Genomic DNA, 22714 nt, shown 5'->3' with positions numbered 1-22714 from the left:
TCTGGGGTTCATACCTTCAGGAGGAGTTTGAGCAGTGTCACCAGAGTGGGCTCCCTTCTGAGGGTTCATACCTTCAGTAGGAGTTTGAGCAGTGTCACCAGAGTGAGCTCCCTTCTGGGGTTCATACCTTCAGGAGTTTGAGCAGTGTCACCAGAGTGGGCTCCCTTCTGGGGTTCATACCTTCAGGAGTTTGAGCAGTGTCACCAGAGTGGGCTCCCTTCTGGGGTTCATACCTTCAGTAGGAGTTTGAGCAGTGTCACCAGAGTGGGCTCCCTTCTGAGGGTTCATACCTTCAGGAGGAGTTTGAGCAGTGTCACCAGAGTGAGCTCCCTTCTGGGGTTCATACCTTCAGGAGGAGTTTGAGCAGTGTCACCAGAGTGGGCTCCCTTCTGGGGTTCATACCTTCAGTAGGAGTTTGAGCAGTGTCACCAGAGTGGGCTTCCTTCTGGGGTTCATACCTTCAGTAGGAGTTTGAGCAGTGTCACCAGAGTGGGCTCCCTTCTGGGGTTCATACCTTCAGTAGGAGTTTGAGCAGTGTCACCAGAGTGGGCTTCCTTCTGGGGTTCATACCTTCAGGAGGAGTTTGAGCAGTGTCACCAGAGTGAGCTCCCTTCTGGGGTTCATACCTTCAGGAGGAGTTTGAGCAGTGTCACCAAAGTGGGCTTCCTTCTGAGGGTTCATACCTTCAGGAGTTTGAGCAGTGTCACCAGAGTGGGCTCCCTTCTGAGGGTTCATACCTTCAGGAGGAGTTTGAGCAGTGTCACCAGAGTGGGCTCCCTTCTGAGGGTTCATACCTTCAGGAGGAGTTTGAGCAGTGTCACCAGAGTGGGCTCCCTTCTGGGGTTCATACCTTCAGGAGGAGTTTGAGCAGTGTCACCAGAGTGGGCTCCCTTCTGGGGTTCATACCTTCAGGAGGAGTTTGAGCAGTGTCACCAGAGTGGGCTCCCTTCTGAGGGTTCATACCTTCAGGAGGAGTTTGAGCAGTGTCACCAGAGTGGGCTCCCTTCTGAGGGTTCATACCTTCAGGAGGAGTTTGAGCAGTGTCACCAGAGTGGGCTCCCTTCTGAGAGTTCATACCTTCAGGAGGAGTTTGAGCAGTGTCACCAGAGTGGGCTCCCTTCTGAGGGTTCATACCTTCAGGAGGAGTTTGAGCAGTGTCACCAGAGTGGGCTCCCTTCTGAGGGTTCATACCTTCAGGAGGAGTTTGAGCAGTGTCACCAGAGTGGGCTCTCTTCTGAGGGTTCATACCTTCAGGAGGAGTTTGAGCAGTGTCACCAGAGTGGGCTCCCTTCTGAGGGTTCATACCTTCAGGAGTTTGAGCAGTGTCACCAGAGTGGGCTCTCTTCTGAGGGTTCATACCTTCAGGAGGAGTTTGAGCAGTGTCACCAGAGTGTTATATAGACTTACATGGCCATATATGGCCAAGCTCCATAACATGTCCTGAAATTGTGCCAGGGGAGGTTTAGGTTGGAGATTAGGAAGCATTTGTTTCCTGCAAGAGTGGTCAGGCATTGGAAGAGGCTGCCCAGGGAGGTTGTGGAATCACCATCACTGGAAGTGTTCGAGAAGCCTGTGGGCACGGCACCCAGGGACATGGTTTAATGGCCATGGTGATGTTAGGCTGGTGGTTGAACTTGGTGGTCCTGGAGGTCTTTTCCACCTGAAACAATTCTATGATTCTGTAAGAGAGAGAAATGGGCTAAAGCAGGGAAGTTTTGGTGTGAGTTGACGTTATCAAGTCATTCAGGCTGCCAGGTCATAGACTCAGAGAATGGTTTGGGTTTGAAGGGACCTTAAAGATTATGCAGTTCAAACCCCTTGCCCTGGGCAGGAACACCTTCCACCAGACTAGGTTGCTGAAGTCTTTGTCCAGCCTGGCCATGAAACACCTCTAGGAATGTCTTTGTAGTTGTATTGAGGGGAGATAAAAATAACAAGGCTTAAAATGATGGCACAAATGAACCAGGAGCAGTTTTCTTCTCCAGATGAACAAGAAAAAGGAAAAATGGTTGGGATTGTTGCTCTCTCATTTGTCTGAAGGTGGTGGTGAGGATCTGATTAAATATGTGTGAGACTTCAAACACTCAGTGAAAAATAGAAGAGGAATGAAAAGGTTCATCTGAAGGGTGAGAAATAAAAGGTTAAGCTGAGGAATTTGTGTTCTCATTTCTCCAGCTCCAATCTAATGACTCTTTTTATATTTCTGTTGTTTTGGGGTTTTTTTAGCAGATAAATGTCTCAGTTCTGGTCCAGGGGATGAAGGTGACGAGCTCAGCATCAAAACTAAGAGAAACAAGTAAGTTGTGAAGTGTATTTGTTATTTATGTTGGGAAGCTAATGTCTGGGGCAATTAAATGCAATTATTTGCATTCCCAAGGTGTTCCACCTTCACCAGGCTCCTCAAGGGGCTGTACTGGGACCAGTGCTGGTGAATACCCTCATCAATGCTATAGGCAGTGAGAATGAGGGCACCATCAGCAAGTTTGCAGGTGACACCAAGCTGAGTGGTGTGGTTGAGAAGACTGAATGATGGGATGTGTGCCATCCAGTGGGACCTGGACAGATGGGCTGGGGAGAATCCCATGAGGTTCCATAAAGCAAAGTACAAGGTCCTGCACCTAGGTCAGGGCAATCCTTGATATCAGTACAGGCTGGGGGATGATGAAATTGAGAGCAGCCCTGCAGGAAAGGACTTGAGGGTGCTGGTGGATGTGGAACTGGACATAAGCCAGCAATGGGCACTTGCAGCCCAGCAGGCCAATGGCATCCTGGGCTGCATCAAAAGCAGTGTGGCCAGCAGTTGGAGAGAGAGGATTCTGCCACTCTGCTCTGCTGAGACCTCACCTGGAGTACTGCATCTAGCTCTGGAGCCCTCAGCACAAGAAGGACATGGACCTGCTGAAGTGGGTCCAGAGGAGGCTACAAAGATAATCAGAGGGACAGGCTGAGAGAGGTGATGTTGTTCAACCTGGAGAAGAGAAGACTCTGGGGATACCTTAGAGCACTATTTCAATATCTGAAGGGAACATACAGGAAGACTGGGGAGAGACTGTTTAGAAGGGCTTGTGATAGGACAAGGGGCAATGCTTTGAAACTGGAGCAGGGTGGGTTTTAGGTTGGACATGAGGAAGTACTTTACAATGAGGGTAGTGAAATGAGGTAGGTTGCCCAGGGATGTGGTTGAAGCCCCATCCCTGGAAACATTCAAAATCAGACTTGATGTGGCCTTGGGCAGCCTGATCTAGTTGGATACCTCAGGAGGGTTGGACAAGATGACCTTTGAGGTTCCCTTTCAACCTGATGCAATCTCTGCATCTCCATTTCCTTCAAACATGAGCCTTTTTTTTTTTGTCTGAGCAACTCCCCCCTCCTTTGAAATGATTAAAAGAGGAAAGCATCCAAGGATGTGCAGTTATTTCAAAGGCAGTGGATAAAAGCTTCACCTCCATTGAAGTGAAGCAGGAGAGGGGGTTATTTTCCATCAGGGTTTTCAAGGTTTCAGTCAACTTGTGGGATGCTGCAGCCAGGCTGCAGTGGTTTTTCTGTTGTTGTGCTTTGCTTTGACCTTTATCACCATGTGTCTGTCAAACTCTCCTGAAATAGCATTCAAAAAAACCCAAGTTCCACAGAAGCAGCTCCCTCAGCCTTTCCCAAAACAGCCAGACATGAAGTCAAACCTTTGGGTTTTGTCACTCCCACCAGTGAGAAGCCAAATTTACTTCTCATGGCCCAGAGATGACATTAAGAAGTAGTTCTTTACTATAAGGGTGGTGAGACACTGGAAGAGGTTGCCCAGAGAAGTTGTGGAAGCCCCATCCCTGGAAGTGTTCAAGGCCAGGTTGGAAGAAGTCTTGACCAATGTGGTCTAGTGGAAGGTGTCCCTGCCCATGGCATGGGATTTGGAACTAGATGATTTTTGAAGTCCTTTCCCAAACCATTCTGTGATTCCAGGGGAAGTTTAGGCTGGAGGTGAGGAGAAAGTTTTTCCCAGAGGGAGCTGTTAGCCATTGGAATGTGCTGCCCAGGGAGGTGGTGGAGTCCCCATCCCTGGAGGTGTTCAAGAGGGGATTGGACGTGGCACTTGGTGCCATGGTCTAGTCATGAGGTGTTGGGTGACAGGTTGGACTTGATGATCTTGGAGGGCTTTTCCAACCTTAATGATTGTATGATTATTTGCTGAAGAAAACTGTATTCTTTATTGTTTCATGGCAATCCCTTGTGATTCCATCAGTGGTTTTGGTGGCTTCAGAAGGTCTGAAGGGAAGGGGAGCCCTTCTGGTGCTTGCCTGGTGGAGTCATGTGCTATTTTTCTTTCAGTTTTTGGCTTCAAAAGGCTCTTTGTGAGCAGTAGAAAATTGGATTGGGCCTTTCATGGATCATGTCACAGCACAAAAGTGTGCTCTTCCAATCTGAAAGTCATTGTCATTCTGTGAGGAACACCAGTTTGATACCTCTCAAATCAGTAGTAATGCAGCCTCGTTGGAGGATAAATGTAAGAGTAATGTAATTATTTGTAGAAGGAAGATGATCTGCTAGAGCTCACATTGCCTACTCATCTCATCCATTGGCTTGGAAATGTTAATGTGTTTTCCTCTGGAAATTTCAAACTGACTTTTATTCCACATTGGTGAATTTTCCATCAGGAGAAAACATGGTCATGCCTGGTTGGAGGCTAAAAACCCAGCAGCCCTGCTTTCATTATCCTCACTTGAACCTTGCCAGCATTTAAAGGCTCCTGATCTTTCCAGAGAAAGCCACAGTCTGTGCTGAACTTAGTCATTACTCAGAGCCTTAAGATAGACCTCCTGTTAACAAGGACCTGATGTTGCTCAGAGCATTAAGGATGGACCCTGGGCCTGATATGATCAACATAACTCCATCACTGTCAGTACTTCCTTCTTGCCTGTTTCTCCATGCTAGTCACTTGCTGACTTTTCCCTTCTGTACACTGTTTTTGACAGATACTAGCACAAGGGAAAATACAAGCGAGCATTCAGTCTTAAACTGAAGCCTGATTTTGAGGTCTGAGCTGGCCAGCCTCTCTGAAGTCAGGAGTTTGGTGTCTTGGAGTGAGGGGCCCAAAACTGAACCCAGGATTTGAGGTGTGGCCTCACCTGTGCTCAGTACAGAGGGACAATCCCTGCCCTGGTCCTGCTGGGGACCAGGGCAGGGATTACTGATCCAGGACAGGATGCTGGTGACCTGCTTGGCCACCTGGGCACGTGCTGGCTCATGTTCAGCTGCTGTCAAACAACATCCTCAGGCCCTTTTCCACCAGGCAACTTTCCAACCATGCTGCCCCAAGCCTGCGCTGCTGCCCCTTTACTCTGGCCATTTGTAATGAAGTCCTAAGGGTCTTGCAGGCAGAGTGAGCCAGGCAGGAAGTGGTGTTTTCTCACCAATTTATTCTGATCAGGTGCAATCTTGGGAGAAGGCTGTCAGATAAACCCAGACCCAGGCCCTTGGCAGAGGGCAGGGTCCTCCCTGATGCCTTACTGCGAGGCCGATGCGTTGCCAGATGACGCCCCCTTAGCTCATGGTGTCCATGGGGACAAACAGCCCACTGCATGTTGACTTTCCAGTCTGAGGAAGGGAAAAGAAAACCAGATGAGTCTCTTCAGTCACTGCTGTAAAGTCTTCTCTCTTGGACAAATTTTATATGAAGCTGTCACTTTTACTGTAGCTTGAAATACAGCATTGTGCTTCTCTGCTTTACTTTCACCTCCAGACCATCCTTCCACAAAAGGAGATGTCAGAGATCCCTTGGTAGGGCCCTCAAGCCCTGCAGTTTCCCCATGAACTGCAGATCTGGGTCACCTCTCAGCTGTCAGGCTCCATTCCGTGCACATGAGGAAGTCCTGGTAGCCTAAGGGGGGTGGATTTCTGGAGAGGGTTAAAAATCTAATCACAGGTTGTGGAATCTCCTTCTCTGGAGACTTTCAAAACCCACCTGAGCACGGTCCTGGACAACCTGCTGGGGGTGACCCCAGTTTAGCAAGGGGGTTGGGCTGGATGATCTCCAGAGGTCCGTTCCGAGTCCCACCGTGCCGGGATGCTGTGAATTGACAATTACTGAATTGTTTGCTGTCTTATCTTGTTAAAGAACAGAAGATTGCCAAGCTGCTGACCAGGGGAAGGCTGAAATGGAGAAGAAAACTGAGGAAGCATCAGCACCTCAGGCCACACCTCCCCTAGAAGAGCGCATCACTCGCTTCCGAGACATGCTTCTGGAGAGAGGGGTAAGGGTGTTCAAGAGGGGATTGGACGTGGCACTTGGTGCCATGGGTTAGTCCTGAGGTCTGTGGTGACAGGCTGGACTTGATGATCTTTGAGGGCTCTTCCAACCTTGGTGATTCTGTGATTCTATGAATGGGCCGACTTCCTTTGACAGAAGCTCAGCAGGGCAGGGGACCATCAACAGACATCATCGTGGGGGTCCTGAATGGGGGTCCCGGAGGTCTTCATCCCACGATGAACAGAGGATGGAAGAAGTGTTGTGTTTATCACCTGAAAGCACCAAGCTGGGAAATGTTCCTGGCATGTTCTTTGCTTTTGGTGGTTCTTTTTTAGTATGGGAGAGATTTCATCACTGCAAGCTCCAATCATGCCAGCAGTTGGAAGCCAAAGTCAGTTCTTGTGGCCCAGGGAAGCTGTGGAAGCCCATCCTTGGAAATGTTCAAAGTCAAGTTGAATGGAGGTTTGAGCAACCTGGTCTAGTTGAAGGTGTCTCTGCCCATGGCAGGGGGTTGGACTAGATGACCTCTGAGGTTCCTTCCAATCCAAGCTGTTCTGTGATTCTGTGAGCTCCAGATGATTTAATAACAACTGGTGACTGATTCTGTAATGAGCTTCAGCCTGGTTTTTGTTGTCTGTGGTTGCACTTGGGCACCTGCTTTGGAGCAGCCACATAAACATCACCACCAGTATGAGGGATTTTGGATCCTCTTATTTATAAACACAAAGCCACCTCCTCAAAAGGTCATCTCAAAAGGGTCCCTTCTTCCAGAGAACTGATCACTGTGAGTGTGACTGGAATTGAGGAGCCTCCCAGGGTTAGGTCCTAAATGCTGTGAATGTAAATGGGTGGATAATGGAGCAACGTATGCAGATCTTCTCCCTCCCCCCATGCCTCTGCAGATATGTATTCTGGAGAGGTTCCTGCAATTTCTGGGAGGGAGGGAAAAAAAAAATAAAAGCCATCCAAGGTGTCTGCTACAGGCAGTAATGCCTGTAAAATTCATCACTGGTAATCAGCAGACTCTAAAGGTAGATAATTAGAGCTTCAGGAGCTCAACGGTAAATTATCTCCACGCCAGACCTGCTCCATTAATATATATTTGTTATTTGTGCTTAAGAAATACAGAAGGGCTGTAAATGAAACCCAGTGGAAAGCCTTCTGCTGCTCTCTTTTAAGTCAGAGGGGGCAATCAGTCAAAAATTGAAGGCATTAGGGATGTGATCTGGACAAGGGAATTGAGGGCATCCTCAGTTGGTTTGCAGATGACACTAAATTGAGTAGGAGTGTTGACCTAGTGGAGGGAGGAAAGCTCTGCAGAGGGATCTGGCCAGGCTGGATTGATGGGCCAAGCTCAGTGGGGTGAGGCTCATTAAGGCCAAGTGCAGAGTGCTGCGCTTGGGTCACAGCAACCCCATAAATGCTCCAGGCTGGAAACTGCCTGGCAGAAAAGGACCTGGGGGGTGCTGGTTGGCAACAGCTGAAGATAACCCAGCAGTGTGCTCAGGTGGCCAGGAAGGTCAACAGCATCCTGGCTTGGGTCAGCAATGGTGTGGCTAGCAGGAGCATGGCAGAGGTTGTCCCTCTGTTCTGGGCAGTGGTGAGGCCACACCTCAAATTCTGGATTCAGTTTTGGGCCCCTCACCCCAGGAAGGTCATTGAGGGGCTGGAGCAGGTCCAGAAAATGGCAACAAAGGTGGAGAAGGGTCTGGAGAACAGGTCTGGTGAGGAGCAGCTGAGGGAACTGGGGTTGTTCAGCCTGGAGAAAAGGAGGCTGAGGGGAGACCACATTGCTCTCTAAAACTCCTGAAAGGAGGTTGGAGTGAGGTAGGGCTTGGTCTCTTCTCCCTAGTATCAGGTGAAAGAATGAGAGGAAATGGCCTGAAATTGTGCTAGGAGAGGTTAAGGTTGGACATTACATACAACTTCTTTCCTGCAAGAGTGATCAGGCATTGGAACAGGCTGCCCAGGAAGGTGGTGGAGTCACCGTCCCTGGAGGTGATCAAGACATGTGTGGACAGGGCACCTGGGTATGTGGTTAAATGGCCACGGTGGTGTTGGGTTGATGGTTGGCCTGGACGATCTCAGAGGTGTTTTCCAGCCAGAACAAGTCTATGGTTCTGCGTGGGCAAGCTGCAGGATGAGAGGAGGTAACCTTTTGGGAGAGGCAGCCCAAAATCACTGTGCCTCTAAAAATGTAGCCTGGCTATCTAATTTCCCCATTTCTAACAACGCTGAGAGGAAAACCAATCCACTTAAACCACTTGGCTTCAGCAGAGCTTCCCTGCCTGAGTGCTAATTGCTGTGTTTTAATGATACTTCACGTACTTAATTTTTTGTAGTGAATTTACTCTTCTTTGTAATTAGATGGAGTGATTAGAATATTTTATGTTACTCCAGAGTTTGCTGTAATGAACCAATTAACAGCGATGGTGTGTGAGGCACTGAAATCAAGCTGGAGAATTCAGTCCTGTTCTTCCAGAATGTTTCATAGAGTGGTTGGAGTTGGAAGGGACCCTAAAGATCACCAAGTTCCAACCCCCCTGCCGTGGACAGGGACACCTTCCACTAGACCAGGTTGCTCAAGGCCTCGTCCAGCCTGGCCTTCAACACCTTCATAAAGCCCTAGGCAAAGGGCACTTGGCCAGTGGGGGACCTGATCTGAGTTGAGGTGGTCCTCACCACCCACACAGAGCTGTCAGAGAAGATGGAAGAACATCTGTAGGATGTGGCACAAGCTGTGACGGTGCCCTTGGTATGCTCAGGAGCAAGTCTCAGGCTGAGCATTAATCAGATCCCCTCTCAGGCTACTCTGCTCCAGGCTCAACACCCCCAGGTCTCTCAGCCTTTCCTCTTCACAGAGGTGCTCAAGTCCACTATAAAAAACTTTTCTCACTTGATCACCTAAAACCTGATGTTAGAAGTGTAATGACTGCAGATTGACTTCCAGACCAGACTTCCCCACAGCTGCAGCCCAAGGTGAGGCACAAGCTGTGGCAGTGCCCTTGATGTGGCCAGGAGCCAGTCTCAGGCAGAGCCTTTGTGCAGCCCAGTCCTTGGCAGGAACTCTCCCCATCAGCTTCTCCCTGCTAGAAGCAGCCCCTGGCTGTGCAGCCCTGCCCTGAACTTGAGCAAGTGTCTCCCTGAGCAAAGCCTGAGCTGGGAAGTTCCAGCCCTGCCCAGAGCCAGCTCTGCTCCAGCTCACACCGGGACAAGGTGTTCACCCTCAGTTCTTCAGGGCAACTGAGGTTTGAGAGAGGAGGAGAGCCCAGGCTGTGGTAATTGCTTAAATGGAAACTGATGGTTGTGCTGCACAAAGGGGATAATAAAATGGGCATTTTCCTTTCTTCTCTGGAGTCTTTTCATCAAAAACATGGAGTACACATCTCCCAGATCCTCACTGAGATGTCCTCGAGCACATCAATACTAATGGTGTGGGGGCGACCGGAGCCTCACCAGAAAGAGATTAAAATTCAGCTCCTGGGTGCTCCAGGGCATCTTTCAGAGGGTTCATTAGCTTGCTGTGCTGAGCTTTTGCTTCACCTTGGAACAGTTTCTTCCTTCACCTCCTTATTAACATTCCTTCATGCAGCTCTGTTTGTCTTCCTCCCAGGTTTCAGCATTTTCTACGTGGGAGAAAGAGCTGCACAAAATAGTCTTTGATCCACGCTACCTTCTGCTCAACTCAGAGGAACGTAAGCAGGTGAGCGTGCCCTCCAGCAAGCATCTCCCAGATCCACCCTCAGCACACAGTCCTTGTCTTGGCAGCATGAAAAGAATGGCAGAAGATTAAAGTTTCTTGTGTGTGTGTTTTGTTCAGTCGGGCTCAGGTTTAGGCTCTGCTCACAGCTGTCTGCTTCGAGTGGTCGGGAGTGGGTTTGGACAGGGAGATGAGGATCCTGGGTGAGGGGAAACAACTTCCAGTGAATTTGGGCTGTGGGCAGGGAACTGGCCAGAAAGCAATTTTTCTACTCTAAATTGTTTAAATATTGTAGAGAAACCGCTTCAGTTTGATTATTTAAACTGTTTGCTAGGAGTTTGGCAGCTTATGCTGCTCTCTGTCCAGTGCTGTGCTCCCCGGTTTGAAAGTGTCCAATTTGTGGCTGGAAGGGAACACCAACTGAGGCAGGGAAGTATTGGAGAGAGTCCAGTTGAGGCTCTGAAGATGCTGAGGGACCTGGAGCATCTCTTGTGAGGAGGAAAGGCTGAGAGACCTGGGGCTGTTGAGCCTGGAGAAGAGAAACCTGAGAGGGCATCTTCTCAGCTCTTGCTGAGCACTAAAGGACCTGTGGGGGGCAAGAGAATGGGCCCAGAAACACTGCAGTGGTCCCTCCCTCTTCTCCCTCCCCTTCCCTCCCCACCTCTTTCTCCCTCTCTTCCCTCTGCCTCTTTCCTTCATGGCCAGCTGGGTTTGGAATCTCTCTAGAGAAGGAGACTCCACAACCTCTCTGGGCTGCCTGTTCCAGGGCTCCAGCACCCTCACGCCAAGCAAGTTTCTCCTCCTGTTGAGATGGGACCAATGGGGTTCCAGCTTGTGCACCACTGACAAGAGTCTGGCCCTACCCTCTTGCCCCCCACAGGTCCTTTAGCTCTTGCTGAGCATTGATCAGATCCCCTCTTAACCTGCTCTTCTCCAGGCTCAGCATCCCCAGCTCTCTCAGCCTTTCTTCCTCACAGAGATGCTGCAGGCCCCTCAGCATCTTCAGAGCCTTCACTGAGCTCTGTCCAGTAGTTCCCTGACTCTCTTGGAACAGTGGAGCCCAGAACTGGACCCAGCACTCCAGATGTGGCCTCACTAGGGTGGAGTAGAGGGGGAGGAGAACCTCCCTGGACCTGCTGGCCACACTCTAATGCACCCCAGCAACCTATTGGTCTCTTTGGTCATGAGGGTACATTTCTGGGTCGTGGTGATTGATTGGCTGTTATGCAGCTTTTTCCCTGCCATGACCAGGTACACAGAGTGGGAAGGGCAGTGAAAATATTTTGCTTGTGATCTGCAGAGGGCTGAGGGAACTCCTTCTGGATTCCAACCTGAGATGACTGGGTTTGACTGAGGACCGTAACGATCTGTTATTGAGCATCTGCCACTGGCTCTGCTTGCTGACCAATATTTTCCAAGGGGTTGTTAACAACTGAAAGATGTTCTTTTGTTTGAGCAAGGAACAGTGCAGGGTAAAGGAGCAGCTGCATTAGAATACCAAGCTGTTAATTTGGATTTATTACCTTCAGAAGAGCTTCTGGAAGGCATGGAAGCATCACAGGCAAGCAATCATCACAGAGTGGTTTGGCTTGTGAGGGACCTTAAAGATCATCTAGTTACAGCCCTGTCCCCTGACATGGGCAGGGACTCCTTCCACTAGATCAGGTTGCTCAACCTGGCCTTCAACACCTCCACAACCTCCCTGGGCAACCTGTTCTAGTGTTCCACTACTTTCACTCTAAAGAACTTCCTAATCTCCAGTCCAAATCTGCCCTCTTCCAGCTCAAAGCCATTGCCCCTCATCCTTTGCCCTTGTCAAAAGTCCTTGCCCAGCTTTCTTGAGGGCCCCTTGCAGGTACTGTAGATAACACAGTGTGGATATCACCTTCTTGATTTCTTGCACATTTTTCTATCTCCTGTTGCACTCAACTTATTTCTTGCAGTCTAATGGATTTGACTTCCCTGTTCTTTTCATAGTGCATCTTCCATGACCAATGTTGGATACTTTTCCAGTGCTGTTCCTTCCCTTCTCCACAGCCCAGAACTAACTATCAGTTGTAAATGGGTTTCTTTGGCACTCAGGAAAATTGGATTTGCATCCCCATAGCTGCTGAGAAAGCATCTCTGTGGTAGCATCCAAAAGTTCTTCAGAGTGAGGGTGGTGAGACCCTGGAATAGGCTGCCCAGGGGAGTCATGGATGCCCCCTGCCTGGAGGTGTTCAAGGCCTGGTTGGATGAGGCTAGTGAGAGGTGTCCCTGCCCATGGCAGTGGGTTGGAAGTAGATGATCTTTAAGGTCCCTTCCAACCCAAATACATAGATATGAATCTGTGAACATGGAAAGCCAGGAGCATTCTGAGGTGCAGCTCCTTTGTCACACAATCACACAGTATCACCAAGGTTGGAAGAGACCTCAAAGATCATCAAGTCCAACCTGTCACCCAACACTTCATGACTAAACCATGGCACCAAGTGCCACGTCCAATCCCCTCTTGAACACCTCCAGGGATGGGGATTCCACCACCTCCCTGGGCAGCACATTCCAATGGCTAACAACTCTCTCTGGGAAGAACTTTCTCCTCACCTCCAGCCTAAACTTCCCTTGGCACAGCTTGAGACTGTGTCCTTTTGTTCTGGTGCTGGTTGCTTGAGAGAAGAGACCAACTCCCACCTGGCTACAACCTCCCTTCAGGTAGTTGTAGACAGCAATAAGGTCTCCCCTGAGCCTCCTCTTCTCCAGGCTAAGCAACCCCAGCTCCCTCAGCCTCTCCTCGTAGGGCTTGTGCTTGAGGCCTCTCCCCAGCCTCATTGCCCTTCAGTTTTTAGATCTTGAAGCCAAGCAGGGCCTTCTTTTTTTTGGGGGGGAGAGGGGCAATAAAAACATGAGTTAAAGCAGTTGGCAGAGTTTTGTGACATATTGAACTCTCAAAGTTCTCTTGGAGGCATCCAAAATGGTAATGCTGAGCACGCTGGTGCATATTGAGCTGCCAAATGTTGTTAGAGGAAGGGTTTTGACCCTTCCAAACACATTAAAGCTTCTGGGTGTATGTGTGCAGAGGGTGATGTGTAAGTTCATGGATTTTGACAGCTGATTTGAAAGTTCTTTAGGCTCTTTTAGGTATAAACTGCAGAATATTGATGTTTAGCACTATAGAAAGTTTGAGGAATACCAGGAAGTTGAGGAAGTAGAATCATAGAGAATTGTTTGGATTGGAAAAGGTCTCCAAGATCATCAAGTCCAACCATCAACCTGACACCACCAAGGCCATTAAACCATGTCCCAAAGGGCCATGTCCACTCCTTTCTTGATCCTGCTCTGGCAGTGAGGTTGGATTTGATGATCTCTGGAGGTCCCTTCCAACCCCTATCAGTCTGTGATTTGTGACAGGGTTTAATGGCCATGGTGGTCTTAGGTTGATGCTTGGACTCAATGATCTTAGAGGCCTTTTCTAACCCAAACAGTTCTGTGATTTTAGGATCATTAAGTCCAACCTTCTACTTAATGCCTTTATGACCACTACACCAACCACAAAGAGGGACATCTATCTACTTGGTTTTTGAACATCTCCAGGGATGGTGTCTCCACCACTTCCCTGGAAATGAAGATATTTTCTGTCTAAATTCTACCTTTTTTTCTAGCTACTTATTTTGGAGGACACAAGGTGAGTGCTGCACCACGCAGGTTCCGCCACAAGCAAATCAAGCCCGTGGTGAGGGGAGATAAAGAAGTGCACTCTTGGGATTGACAGCCCACTGATGGGCCTTAAACACCACTTAGGCTTTGCTAATAACTATTTCTTGTCTCCTTTGCTTGCAAAGATATTTGAGCAGTTTGTCAAGACCAGGATCAGAGAAGAGTACAAGGAGAAGAAGAATAAATTGTTGTTAGCCAAAGAAGAGTTCAAAAAGCTCCTCGAAGAATCCAAGTTATCACCAAGGTATGGCATTACTTGAGGAAGATCTGGGAAGATTAGCTTCCTTATTTCCCCTGTGCTTAGCAGCTTCAGAACATAGAATCATAGAGGTGTTTTGGTTGGAAAAGACCTCTAAGATCACCGAGTCCAACCATCAACCCAACACCACCATGGCCATTAGATTATGTCCCAAATTGCCACGTCCACTGACTGCTCTGCAGGGCAAGTTCTACATCCAGTGTTAGGATGCTGGGACATTTCTCCTCTCATGTTTCCCAGTATTTTGTTATATTACTGTGAAAGGGGAGGTTCCAGCTCTCTCTGTTCATTTCTCCCTCTCTCTCACATTCAGAATGTGTCATGATTTGGGAATTGGAAGAGACCATTAGAGAGATCTACTCCAACCTCCCTGCTTAAGTACCACATTGTGGTACCACATAGTGTGGCCAGCAGGAGCAGAGAGGTCATTCTGCCCCTGGACTCAGCACTGGTTAGGCCACACCTTGAGTCCTGTGTCCAGTTCTGGGCCCCTCAGTTTAAGAAAGATGTTGACTTGCTGGAAGGTGTCCAGAGAAGGGCAACAAAGCTGGGGAGGGGTTTGGAGCACAGCCCTGTGAGGAGAGGCTGAGGGAGCTGGGGTTGCTTAGGCTGGAGAAGAGGAAGCTCAGGGCAGACCTTCTTGCTGTCTACAACTCCCTGAAGGGAGGTTGTAGCCAGGTGGGAGTTGGTCTCCTCTGCCAGGCAACCAGCACCAGAACAAGAGGACACAGTCTCAAGCTGTGCCAGGGGAGGTTTAGGCTGGATGTTAGGAAGAAATTCTCCCCAGAAAGAGAGATTGGCCATTGGAATGGGCTGCCCAGGGAGGTGGTGGAGTCACCATCACTTGAAGTGTTTAAAATAAGACTGGATGAGGCACTTAGTGCCATGGTTTAGTTGATTAGATGGTGTTGGGTGATGGGTTGGATCTTGAAGGTCTTTTTCAACCTGGTTAGTTCTGTATTCTGTATCTCCATGGTTTTTCCATTCCTCCAGATATGGGGACTCAACCACTCCCCTGGCCAGCCTGGGACAGGCCTTGACAAGCCATTTGGGGAAGAAATTGTTCCTCATGCCCAACCTAAACCTCCTCTGGGGCAGTTCAAAGTTGCCTCTTGTCCTGTCACTCCAGCCTCCTGTCAGGGAGTTGTAGAGAGCCAGAAGGTTTCCTCTCGGCCTCCTTTTCTCCAGGCTGAACAACCCCAGGTCCCTCAGCTGCTCGGGTTCTCTAGACCCTTCACCAGCTTTACTGTCGTTCTCTGGCTGCACTTCAGCCCCTAAATGTCCTTATTAGAACTCAGATCCGGACCTATGAACCTGTACTGGAAAGAGCAACAGCATCAGGCCAAAAATACCAGTGAACATTTCTGTGCTCCAGTGTTTGCACTGGAAATGTCTGGATCTGATATCCAGAGGGTTCTCAGGCATTTGGACAGGCTGCCCACGGAGGTGGTGGAGTCACCATCTCTGGAAGTATTTAAAAGACACAAGGATGTGATGCTGAGGGATGTTGTTTAGTGGTAACCAGATGATCTGCTCTGTTATGGGCTAACTATTGAAGTCCTGGCCATGATTCAGGCATGGATGAAAGCCACAGTGACCTGCCCTGCACCGAACTGATTCAGAATTGTCCTGTCAACGATCAACCAAGTTGTTCTAAATCACAATGCAGACCTTAACTATTGCAGGCTGATATGTGAATCCAGGTCTGTCACAGTCTCTCCTCACACAGAATGGTAAGGCTTGGAAAAGACCTCTAGAGATCATAGAGTCCAAGCGCCTGCCAGAGTAGGTTCTCCTCGATCAGGTTGCTCAGAACAGTGTCCAGGCAGGTTTTGCATGTCTCTATAGATGGAGACTCCACTGACAGCCAGCATCAGGGCTGCACCACCTTCAGAATAAAGGAGTTCACTGTCACGTTGTAGATGGAACCTCTTATGTTTGAGTCTGTGCCCCCTTACCTCTTATGGTCGAGTTTGTGCCCCCTTACCTCTTATGGTCGAGTTTGTGCCCCCTTACCTCTTATGGTCAAGTTTGTGCCCCCTTACCTCTGGTCACTGGGCACCACCTCCTTTATCATCAGGTTCCTGTCCAGTATTCCCCAGGACACTCCTCGTTTTTAGTGTCCACATGAAAATCTAAGTGAGATCCAGGTCAAAGTGTCTGAAAAACACAGAATCCTATAGAATGGTTTGGGTTGGAAGGGACTTTAAAGATCATCTGTTTCCAATGCCCTGCCGTGGGCAGAGACACCTTCCACTAGACCAGGTTGCTCAAGGCCTCGTCCAACCTGGCCTTGAACGCTTCCGGGGAGGGGGCAGTCACAACCTCCCTGGGTAACCTGTTCCAGTGTCTTGCCAGCCTCACTGCAGAGAATTTCTTCCTCATATCCAGGTTGCTAAAGGCACTGGTGATGTTTGTTTATTCCTGCAGGACAACCTTCAAGGAGTTTGCAGAGAAATACGGAAGGGATCAGCGGTTCCGCCTGGTCCAGAAGAAGAAGGACCAAGAGCATTTTTTCAATCAGTTCATCCTTATCCTTAAAAAAAGGGACAAAGAGAACAGGATAAGGCTACGGAAGATGAGATAAAACCCCCCTGGAACTGGCCCTCGAATCCATGCTGTGACCGAGAAAATCCCGACGAAGGCTGAAGAGTCAGGGCTGCAACTTGCAACAGCTTGAGGAGGAGACGGACGTCCCTGAGGAGAGCTTTCCCTAAACGCAGCTGGTGAAGGTTGTTCTGCAGGAGGCTGAAGGCTATTTTGTTCTCCAAGAATTAATGTTTCATATTGAAGCTCTTTTTTGTACAACATCCAGAGTTTGATGCATTTCTAATTGCCATCATGTGTCAATCCCGTAATTGTTTTAATTATGCAAATGACTTCTAATGTACACAGCTGATGAATCCGGCGCAGGTTTGTAATTAAGCAGAAGCAGATGCCATCCATAACCATCTCGAGATCTTCTCATCGTTTAGGGGAATCATCTGAAGCGATCTCTTTTTTTTGGCACCTCTCGCCGTTAACACCGAGCTGCCCAGAGAGGCTGTGGATGCCCCCTCCCTGGAGGTGCTCGAGGCCAGGCTGGACGAGGCCTCGAGCCGCCCAGTCTCCAGCGGGAGGCGTCCCTGCCCGCGGCAGCGGGGTTTGGAGCTGGGCGAGCGCGAAGATCCCTTCCGCCCCAACCCATTCTCCCAGTCTGTGAGGTGCGGTGGGTAGGGATCCATCGCCCGGCGTCCATCCGTCTCTGTCCAGTCCTCAGTAGTAGTAACAAGGTATTAATTGTTAATCTTAGTGAAGAGTGTGACAAATCTTGCCATATTTTCCACAGGACAACCTGACCTTTCAGGAGTCACCTCCTCCTTGCCATGAGTGGGTCTTTGATGGGGGGGGGGGCCACACACGGGTGCCAGCAGCACTTCTCCCTCACCATCCCCCCCCCACAAAACCCCAGCTCCTTGGTGGAAAAAAGCAAAACCCAACCCATCCCAGTATGATCTGAGTTCTGTTGCTGTGTGTGAAAAGTCTGCATGAGATTTCTTTTTTCTCATCATATTTGTACAAATAAATATTTAACTTTTTTAATTAATAAATATTTTAAGCCAATTTTGGAGGAGCTTCGACGTTTCTGGGGAAATAATGTGTGACCAGCAGGAGCAGGGCAGGGTTTGTCCACCTGTACTAGGCACATCCTGAGCCCACACCTTGAGGAGTGAGATTCAGTTTGGGCACCTCACTCCAAGGAGGATGTTGGGGTGCTGGGGCAGAGAAGGGCAATGAAGCTGGTGAAGGGTCTGGAGAACAGGTCTGGTGAGGAGCAGCTGAGGGAGCTGGGGTTGTTCAGCCTGGAGAAAAGGAGGCTGAAAGGGAGACCTTCTGGCCCTCTACAACTCCCTGAAAGGAGGTTGGAGCTGGGTGGGACTCGGTCTGTTCTCCCAAGGAACAAGTGATTGGACAAGAGGAAATGGACTCAAGTTGTCCCAGGGGAGGTTTAGGTTGGACGTGAGGAACAGTTTCTTCATGGAAAGGCATGTCAAGGCCTGGAAGAGGCTGCCCAGGGCATGGGTGCATTCCCTGTCTCTGGAGGGGTTTCAAAGCCTTGGAGATGTGGTGCTGAGGGACATGGTTTGGTGTGACCTGGCAGTGCTGGGTTAACAGTTGGACTTGATCTTAAAGGTCTCTTCCAAACAACCATTCTAGGATTCCATGATGTATTTGAGCTAGTTGGCTCTGGGTCCTAGCAATACCCAGTCTTGGCATGAGACAAGGAAATGGGCTTCACCACAGCTTGGAGCTGCTCAGCCTCGTGTGCTGAGCACAGACAGTGCCTGCTGTGTGCTCACATGGCCACGATGACCCACAGAATGGTTTCCTACAGACTGGTGTCCATGGTGGAGTGTCACGTTCATCTGTGTCTTCCTTCACCTGTTACAGGATTTCACATCTCTGCTGGACTTGGTGCTCCTTTGCTGAGGTAAGTCTTTTGAGGGTTTTGGGTACCTGCTCTTTCTCCATTGTCAAGCTGTGGAAAATAAAACAACCCAAGCCCATTTGAAAGCATCAAATGGCTCCCAGTTTAACCAACAGTGTAGAGTGAACAGCCCTGAAACCTCCAAAACTCCACCCAAACTGGGCTGTGTGTGGCAGAGATACAAATTTATACGTTGGTTGGGTCCTTGGGAAACCAGTTGAGGGAAGAGAAGGAATTTGAGGTGATCACATCCAGGTGGAGCTCTGGTTGTGCCTCCACAAGAAAGCTGTGATTTGAAGTTGAGGTCAGCTGGGGCTTGAGCTTGTTGCCCATCAGCTTCACATGCTGATGAATCGTTAAGTTTGGAAGGTGAGGGATGGAGAAGCAGTGGCCTGAAATGGTGCCAGAGGAGGTTTAGGTGTGAGAATAGGATCAATTTAATTCCTGCAAGAGTGGTCAGGCACTGGAAGAGGCTGCAAAGGGAGGTGGTGGAGTCACTGTTCCTGGAGTTGTTCAAGAAATGCATGGACATGGCAATTTGAGACACGGTTTAGTGGTTGTGGTGGTGGTGAGTTGATGGTTGGACTCAATGATCTTAGAGGGCTTTTCCTATCCAAACAATTCTGTGATTCCATGATCATTAAGTCTACTTTCATGACCAGCAGACTGTGTTTGGAAGTGCTACAATATCCACATGCTTTGAACTTTTCTAGGGATGGTAACTCCACCACCTCCCTGGGCAGGCTGAGGCTGAGTAGTGCCATTTCAAGAGTGAATTGTTTACATCCTTAGCAAGATTAGATTTGGCTAGAGATGAAATAAATAGGAAAAACAAACCCACAAGACCCCAAACAAAACAAACAGAACCCCTCCAAACAGCCAAACCCTCAAACTGAAAGACTCATGGAATGAATCAGGTTGTAAGGAACCCTTGAAGGTCATCTCGTCCAACCTCCCCGCAGTGAGCAGGGACATCTCCAGTCAGAGCAGGTTATGTTTGGGGTTTCTTTTGTTTGTTTGTTGTCTGCTTTGGGTTTTCTTTTTAATTTAGGAGTGGAAAATGCTTAGTGAATGCATTTTGACCAGTGTGTGAAAACACAAAGGTCTGGTAATGGCTGGAACATAAGAAGAAACATGAGGAGGAACTTCTTTAAGGGTGGTGGAGCCCTGGAGCAGACTGCCCAGAAAGGTGGTGGAGTCTTCATCTCTGGAGACATTTCAAACCCACCTGGATGTGTTCTTGTGTGACCTTCTCTAGGTGAAACTGCCTGGGTGTGGAAGGTGGACTGGATGATCTCCAGTGGTCCCTTCCAACCCCTAGCAGTCTGTGATCTTGGTGGAAGGAAGCAGGAAGGATGCTCAGTTTCAAGCTACTCAGCTTGTTGGAGAGAAGCTGCATGAAGGATTTGCTCCCTTCTGAGGATGTCACCATTCTGTCATGGCAGGGTATTGTGGGTTTGCCTTAGGGTTTGACTCTACCTTTGGTCCTCCTAAGAAGGCCACAGACTTTTGGGTAGACATTTAGTGTTTAGCAACAGTTAAAGTCATTTTGGTTCCCTTTTCCTAACTAGTTTGTGGCTACTTCCCCCCCACCCCGGTTTTACTTTATTGCTATTATTATTAAACTTAGGGCTTCCTATTCTGCCTTCTCCACTTGGGTTTCCTTGGGTACATCTGGCTTTCATCCTATTCCTCTGGGAAAACAGCTTTATATTGCTGTGATCATTGTTGGGAGAGCTCATCTCCAGCATAAATGAAGAGAAGTCACCGAAATGAAAACAAATGACGGTGATGGTCCCAAGGGACCAGGAATTTACTTCTCTAGATTCACAGTGAGATGCTTTTGGGTTTGCTTCTACTAGCAATTTCACTTGATTTATCCTTGCAGCCATCAATGAAATCTCTATCTGCTGCAGTTCTTTACCAGTGGCTCTGACATCCAGAATTGTTGCCTCTCCACATGCTTCTCATACTGAACACACTCCTGGCAAGTTTGCTTCTGTCAGAGCAGTTTTGTGTCCAGACAGGGCTGGGTGGGGTTGTTTTTTTTGGCTTTCTTCCATTTATTTGTCCTGAGTTGGTGGTTTTCTTTTAATCCCATGTTTTCACATGAGGAAGGAAAACAAAGCAGCAACTAGAAACACATCCAAAAATGCTGCTTCTCAAAATGGACCCAGTTTTGCACCTTGCTTTGGGATGAGAATTGAAGCTGATGTTCAGCTTCTGTACCTTCTGAAGACACTGAAAGAGTTATCTTAGACAGTAAACTGGAGACTCTCCCCCTGAAAGAAAGTCATGGGATGGTGTGCTGTACTTTGAGCACAATCACCACATGGACTGCAACAGGCTGGGGTCAGAGTGGCTGGAGAGCAGCCAGGCAGAGAGGGACCTGGGGGTACTGGTTGGTAGTAGGCTGAACATGAGCCTGCAGTGTGCCCAGGTGGCCAAGAAGGCCAATGGCATCCTGGCCTGCATCAAGAATAGTGTGGCCAGCAGGAGCAGGGAGGTCATTGTGCCCTTGTACTCTGCACTGGTTAGGCTGCACCTTGAGTACTGTGTCTAGTTCTGGACCCCTCAATTTAAGAAGGACATTGAGACTCTTGAAGGTGTCCAGAGAAGGGCAACAAGGCTGGGGAGAGGCCTTGAGCACAGCCCTGTGAGGAGAGGCTGAGGCAGCTGGGGTTGCTTAGCCTGGAGAAGAGGAGACTCAGGGGAGACCTTCTTGCTGTCTACAACTACCTGAAGGGAGGTTGTAGCCAGGTGGGGCCTGGTCTCTTCTCTCAAGCAACCAGCACCAGAACAAGAGGACACAGTCTCAAGCTGTGCAGGGGAAGTTTAGGCTGGAGGTGAGGAGAAGGTTCTTCCTAGAGAGAGTTGTTAGCCATTGGAATGTGCTGCCCAGGGAGGTGGTGGAGTCCCCATCCCTGGAGGTGTTCAAGAGGGGATTGGACGTGGCACTTGGTGCTATGGTTTAGTAGACATGAGGTGTTGGGTGACAGGTTGGACTTGATGATCTCTGAAGTCTTTTCCAACCTTATTGATTCTGTGGTGGGGTTTGGAAGGGAACCTCTGGAGAACATCCGTTCCAACCCCCCTGCTCAAGGAGGGTCACCCCCAGCAGCTTACCCAAGGTCACAATGTCCAGCTAGGTTTGGAAGCTTTCCAGAAAAGGAGACTCTACAACCTTACTGCAGAGAGGGTTGACCTAGATGGTCTTCAGAGATTTCTTCCAACCCAGGCCATTCTGTGATTCTATGAACTTCTCTGGGCAGCCTGCTCCAGGGCTCCAGCACCCTCTCACCAAACAAGTTTCTCCTTCTGTTCAGCTGGAACCTCCTGGGTTCCAGTTTGTGCCTGTTGCCTCTTGTCCTGTCACTGGGCACCACTTAGAAGAGTCTGGCCCCATCCTCTTACCCCCTGCAGGCCCTTCATCTCTTGCTGAGCATAGAGAAGATCTCCTCTCAGACTGCTTTTCTCCAGGCTATACAGCTTGTTCCAGGACTTGACAACAGTTTTGGGGAAGAAAGTGTTTCTCATGTCCATCCTCAGCCTTCCTGAGGCCATTTACTCTGATCCATGCACTTGTTTCTTGGGAGAAGAGACCAACCCCCACCTGGCTCCAACCTCCTTTCAGGGAGTTGTAGAGAGCAATGAGGGCTCTCCTCAGCCTCCTCTTCTCCAGGCTGAACAGCCCCAGTTCCCTCAGCTGCTCCTCACCAGACCTGTGCTCCAGGCTCCTCATCCTCACTTCTCAGCTCTTTACTGCTCTCAAGATTTATGAGATGCTTGAGGCCTTTGTGGATTTTGATCCTTTCTTGACAACAAGATTTATTTCTATCTCATTTCCAGCTCTGGTACAACCACAGAAAGCAGACAACAATTGTCCTCTCTCTCCTTTACTGGTGAGGTGTTGGTAGCAGGTGTCCCCCTGCCATCAGTCACCTTGGGCAAGGCACATCCCTTCCAGCCTCTCGGCTTAGACACTTCTTTGTAGTTGGCTGCTGTGTTTTCATTTTACCCACCACAGCTCCTATCTGAGGAGGCTTTCTCAGTGATCACAGCAGAGCAGGATAATTAGATGCAGCTACCACAGAGGTCTGAGGGAAATATAAATATTTCATGCTTCTGCTTGCTGGTTGCATTTGCTTTAGCAGAAATTAAGCCCCAGGTGCCTGATCTCACATTTCTTGTTGTTAAACATTTCCCATCACTCTTCATACTACCTGCCATGTATCAGCTGCTACCATCCAAGCCTCCTAAGTCACTGCCAGGTTCTTTAGAACATCAGCAAAGCCTTGACCCCAGTGCTGTGCAGTCTTCCAGTTTCTCCCACAGCTCATCATGGTGTTTCTGTCCTGT

The 22714-nt window shown here is 49.1% G+C and overlaps 1 protein-coding gene across 1 annotated transcript in view; it reads left to right on the top strand.

Moving 5' to 3' along the window:
* TCERG1L (transcription elongation regulator 1 like) overlaps positions 1 to 16968 on the top strand; it is a 70761-nt gene extending 53793 nt beyond the window's left edge. The window contains exons 9-13 of the mRNA XM_054174733.1: positions 2227 to 2296; positions 6104 to 6239; positions 9849 to 9938; positions 13754 to 13872; positions 16318 to 16968. Of these exons, the coding sequence (XP_054030708.1) occupies positions 2227 to 2296; positions 6104 to 6239; positions 9849 to 9938; positions 13754 to 13872; positions 16318 to 16474 (572 nt within the window). The 3' untranslated portion in view covers positions 16475 to 16968. The remainder of the gene's footprint in view (positions 1 to 2226; positions 2297 to 6103; positions 6240 to 9848; positions 9939 to 13753; positions 13873 to 16317) is intronic.
* The last annotated feature ends 5746 nt before the right edge of the window (positions 16969 to 22714 follow it).

This window comes from Dryobates pubescens, chromosome 30 (assembly GCF_014839835.1).
Source record: "Dryobates pubescens isolate bDryPub1 chromosome 30, bDryPub1.pri, whole genome shotgun sequence".
NCBI classification, from domain to species: domain Eukaryota; kingdom Metazoa; phylum Chordata; class Aves; order Piciformes; family Picidae; genus Dryobates; species Dryobates pubescens.
The sequence above is the reverse complement of the archived record's forward strand: the minus strand, read 5'-3'. Positions and strand labels throughout refer to the sequence as shown.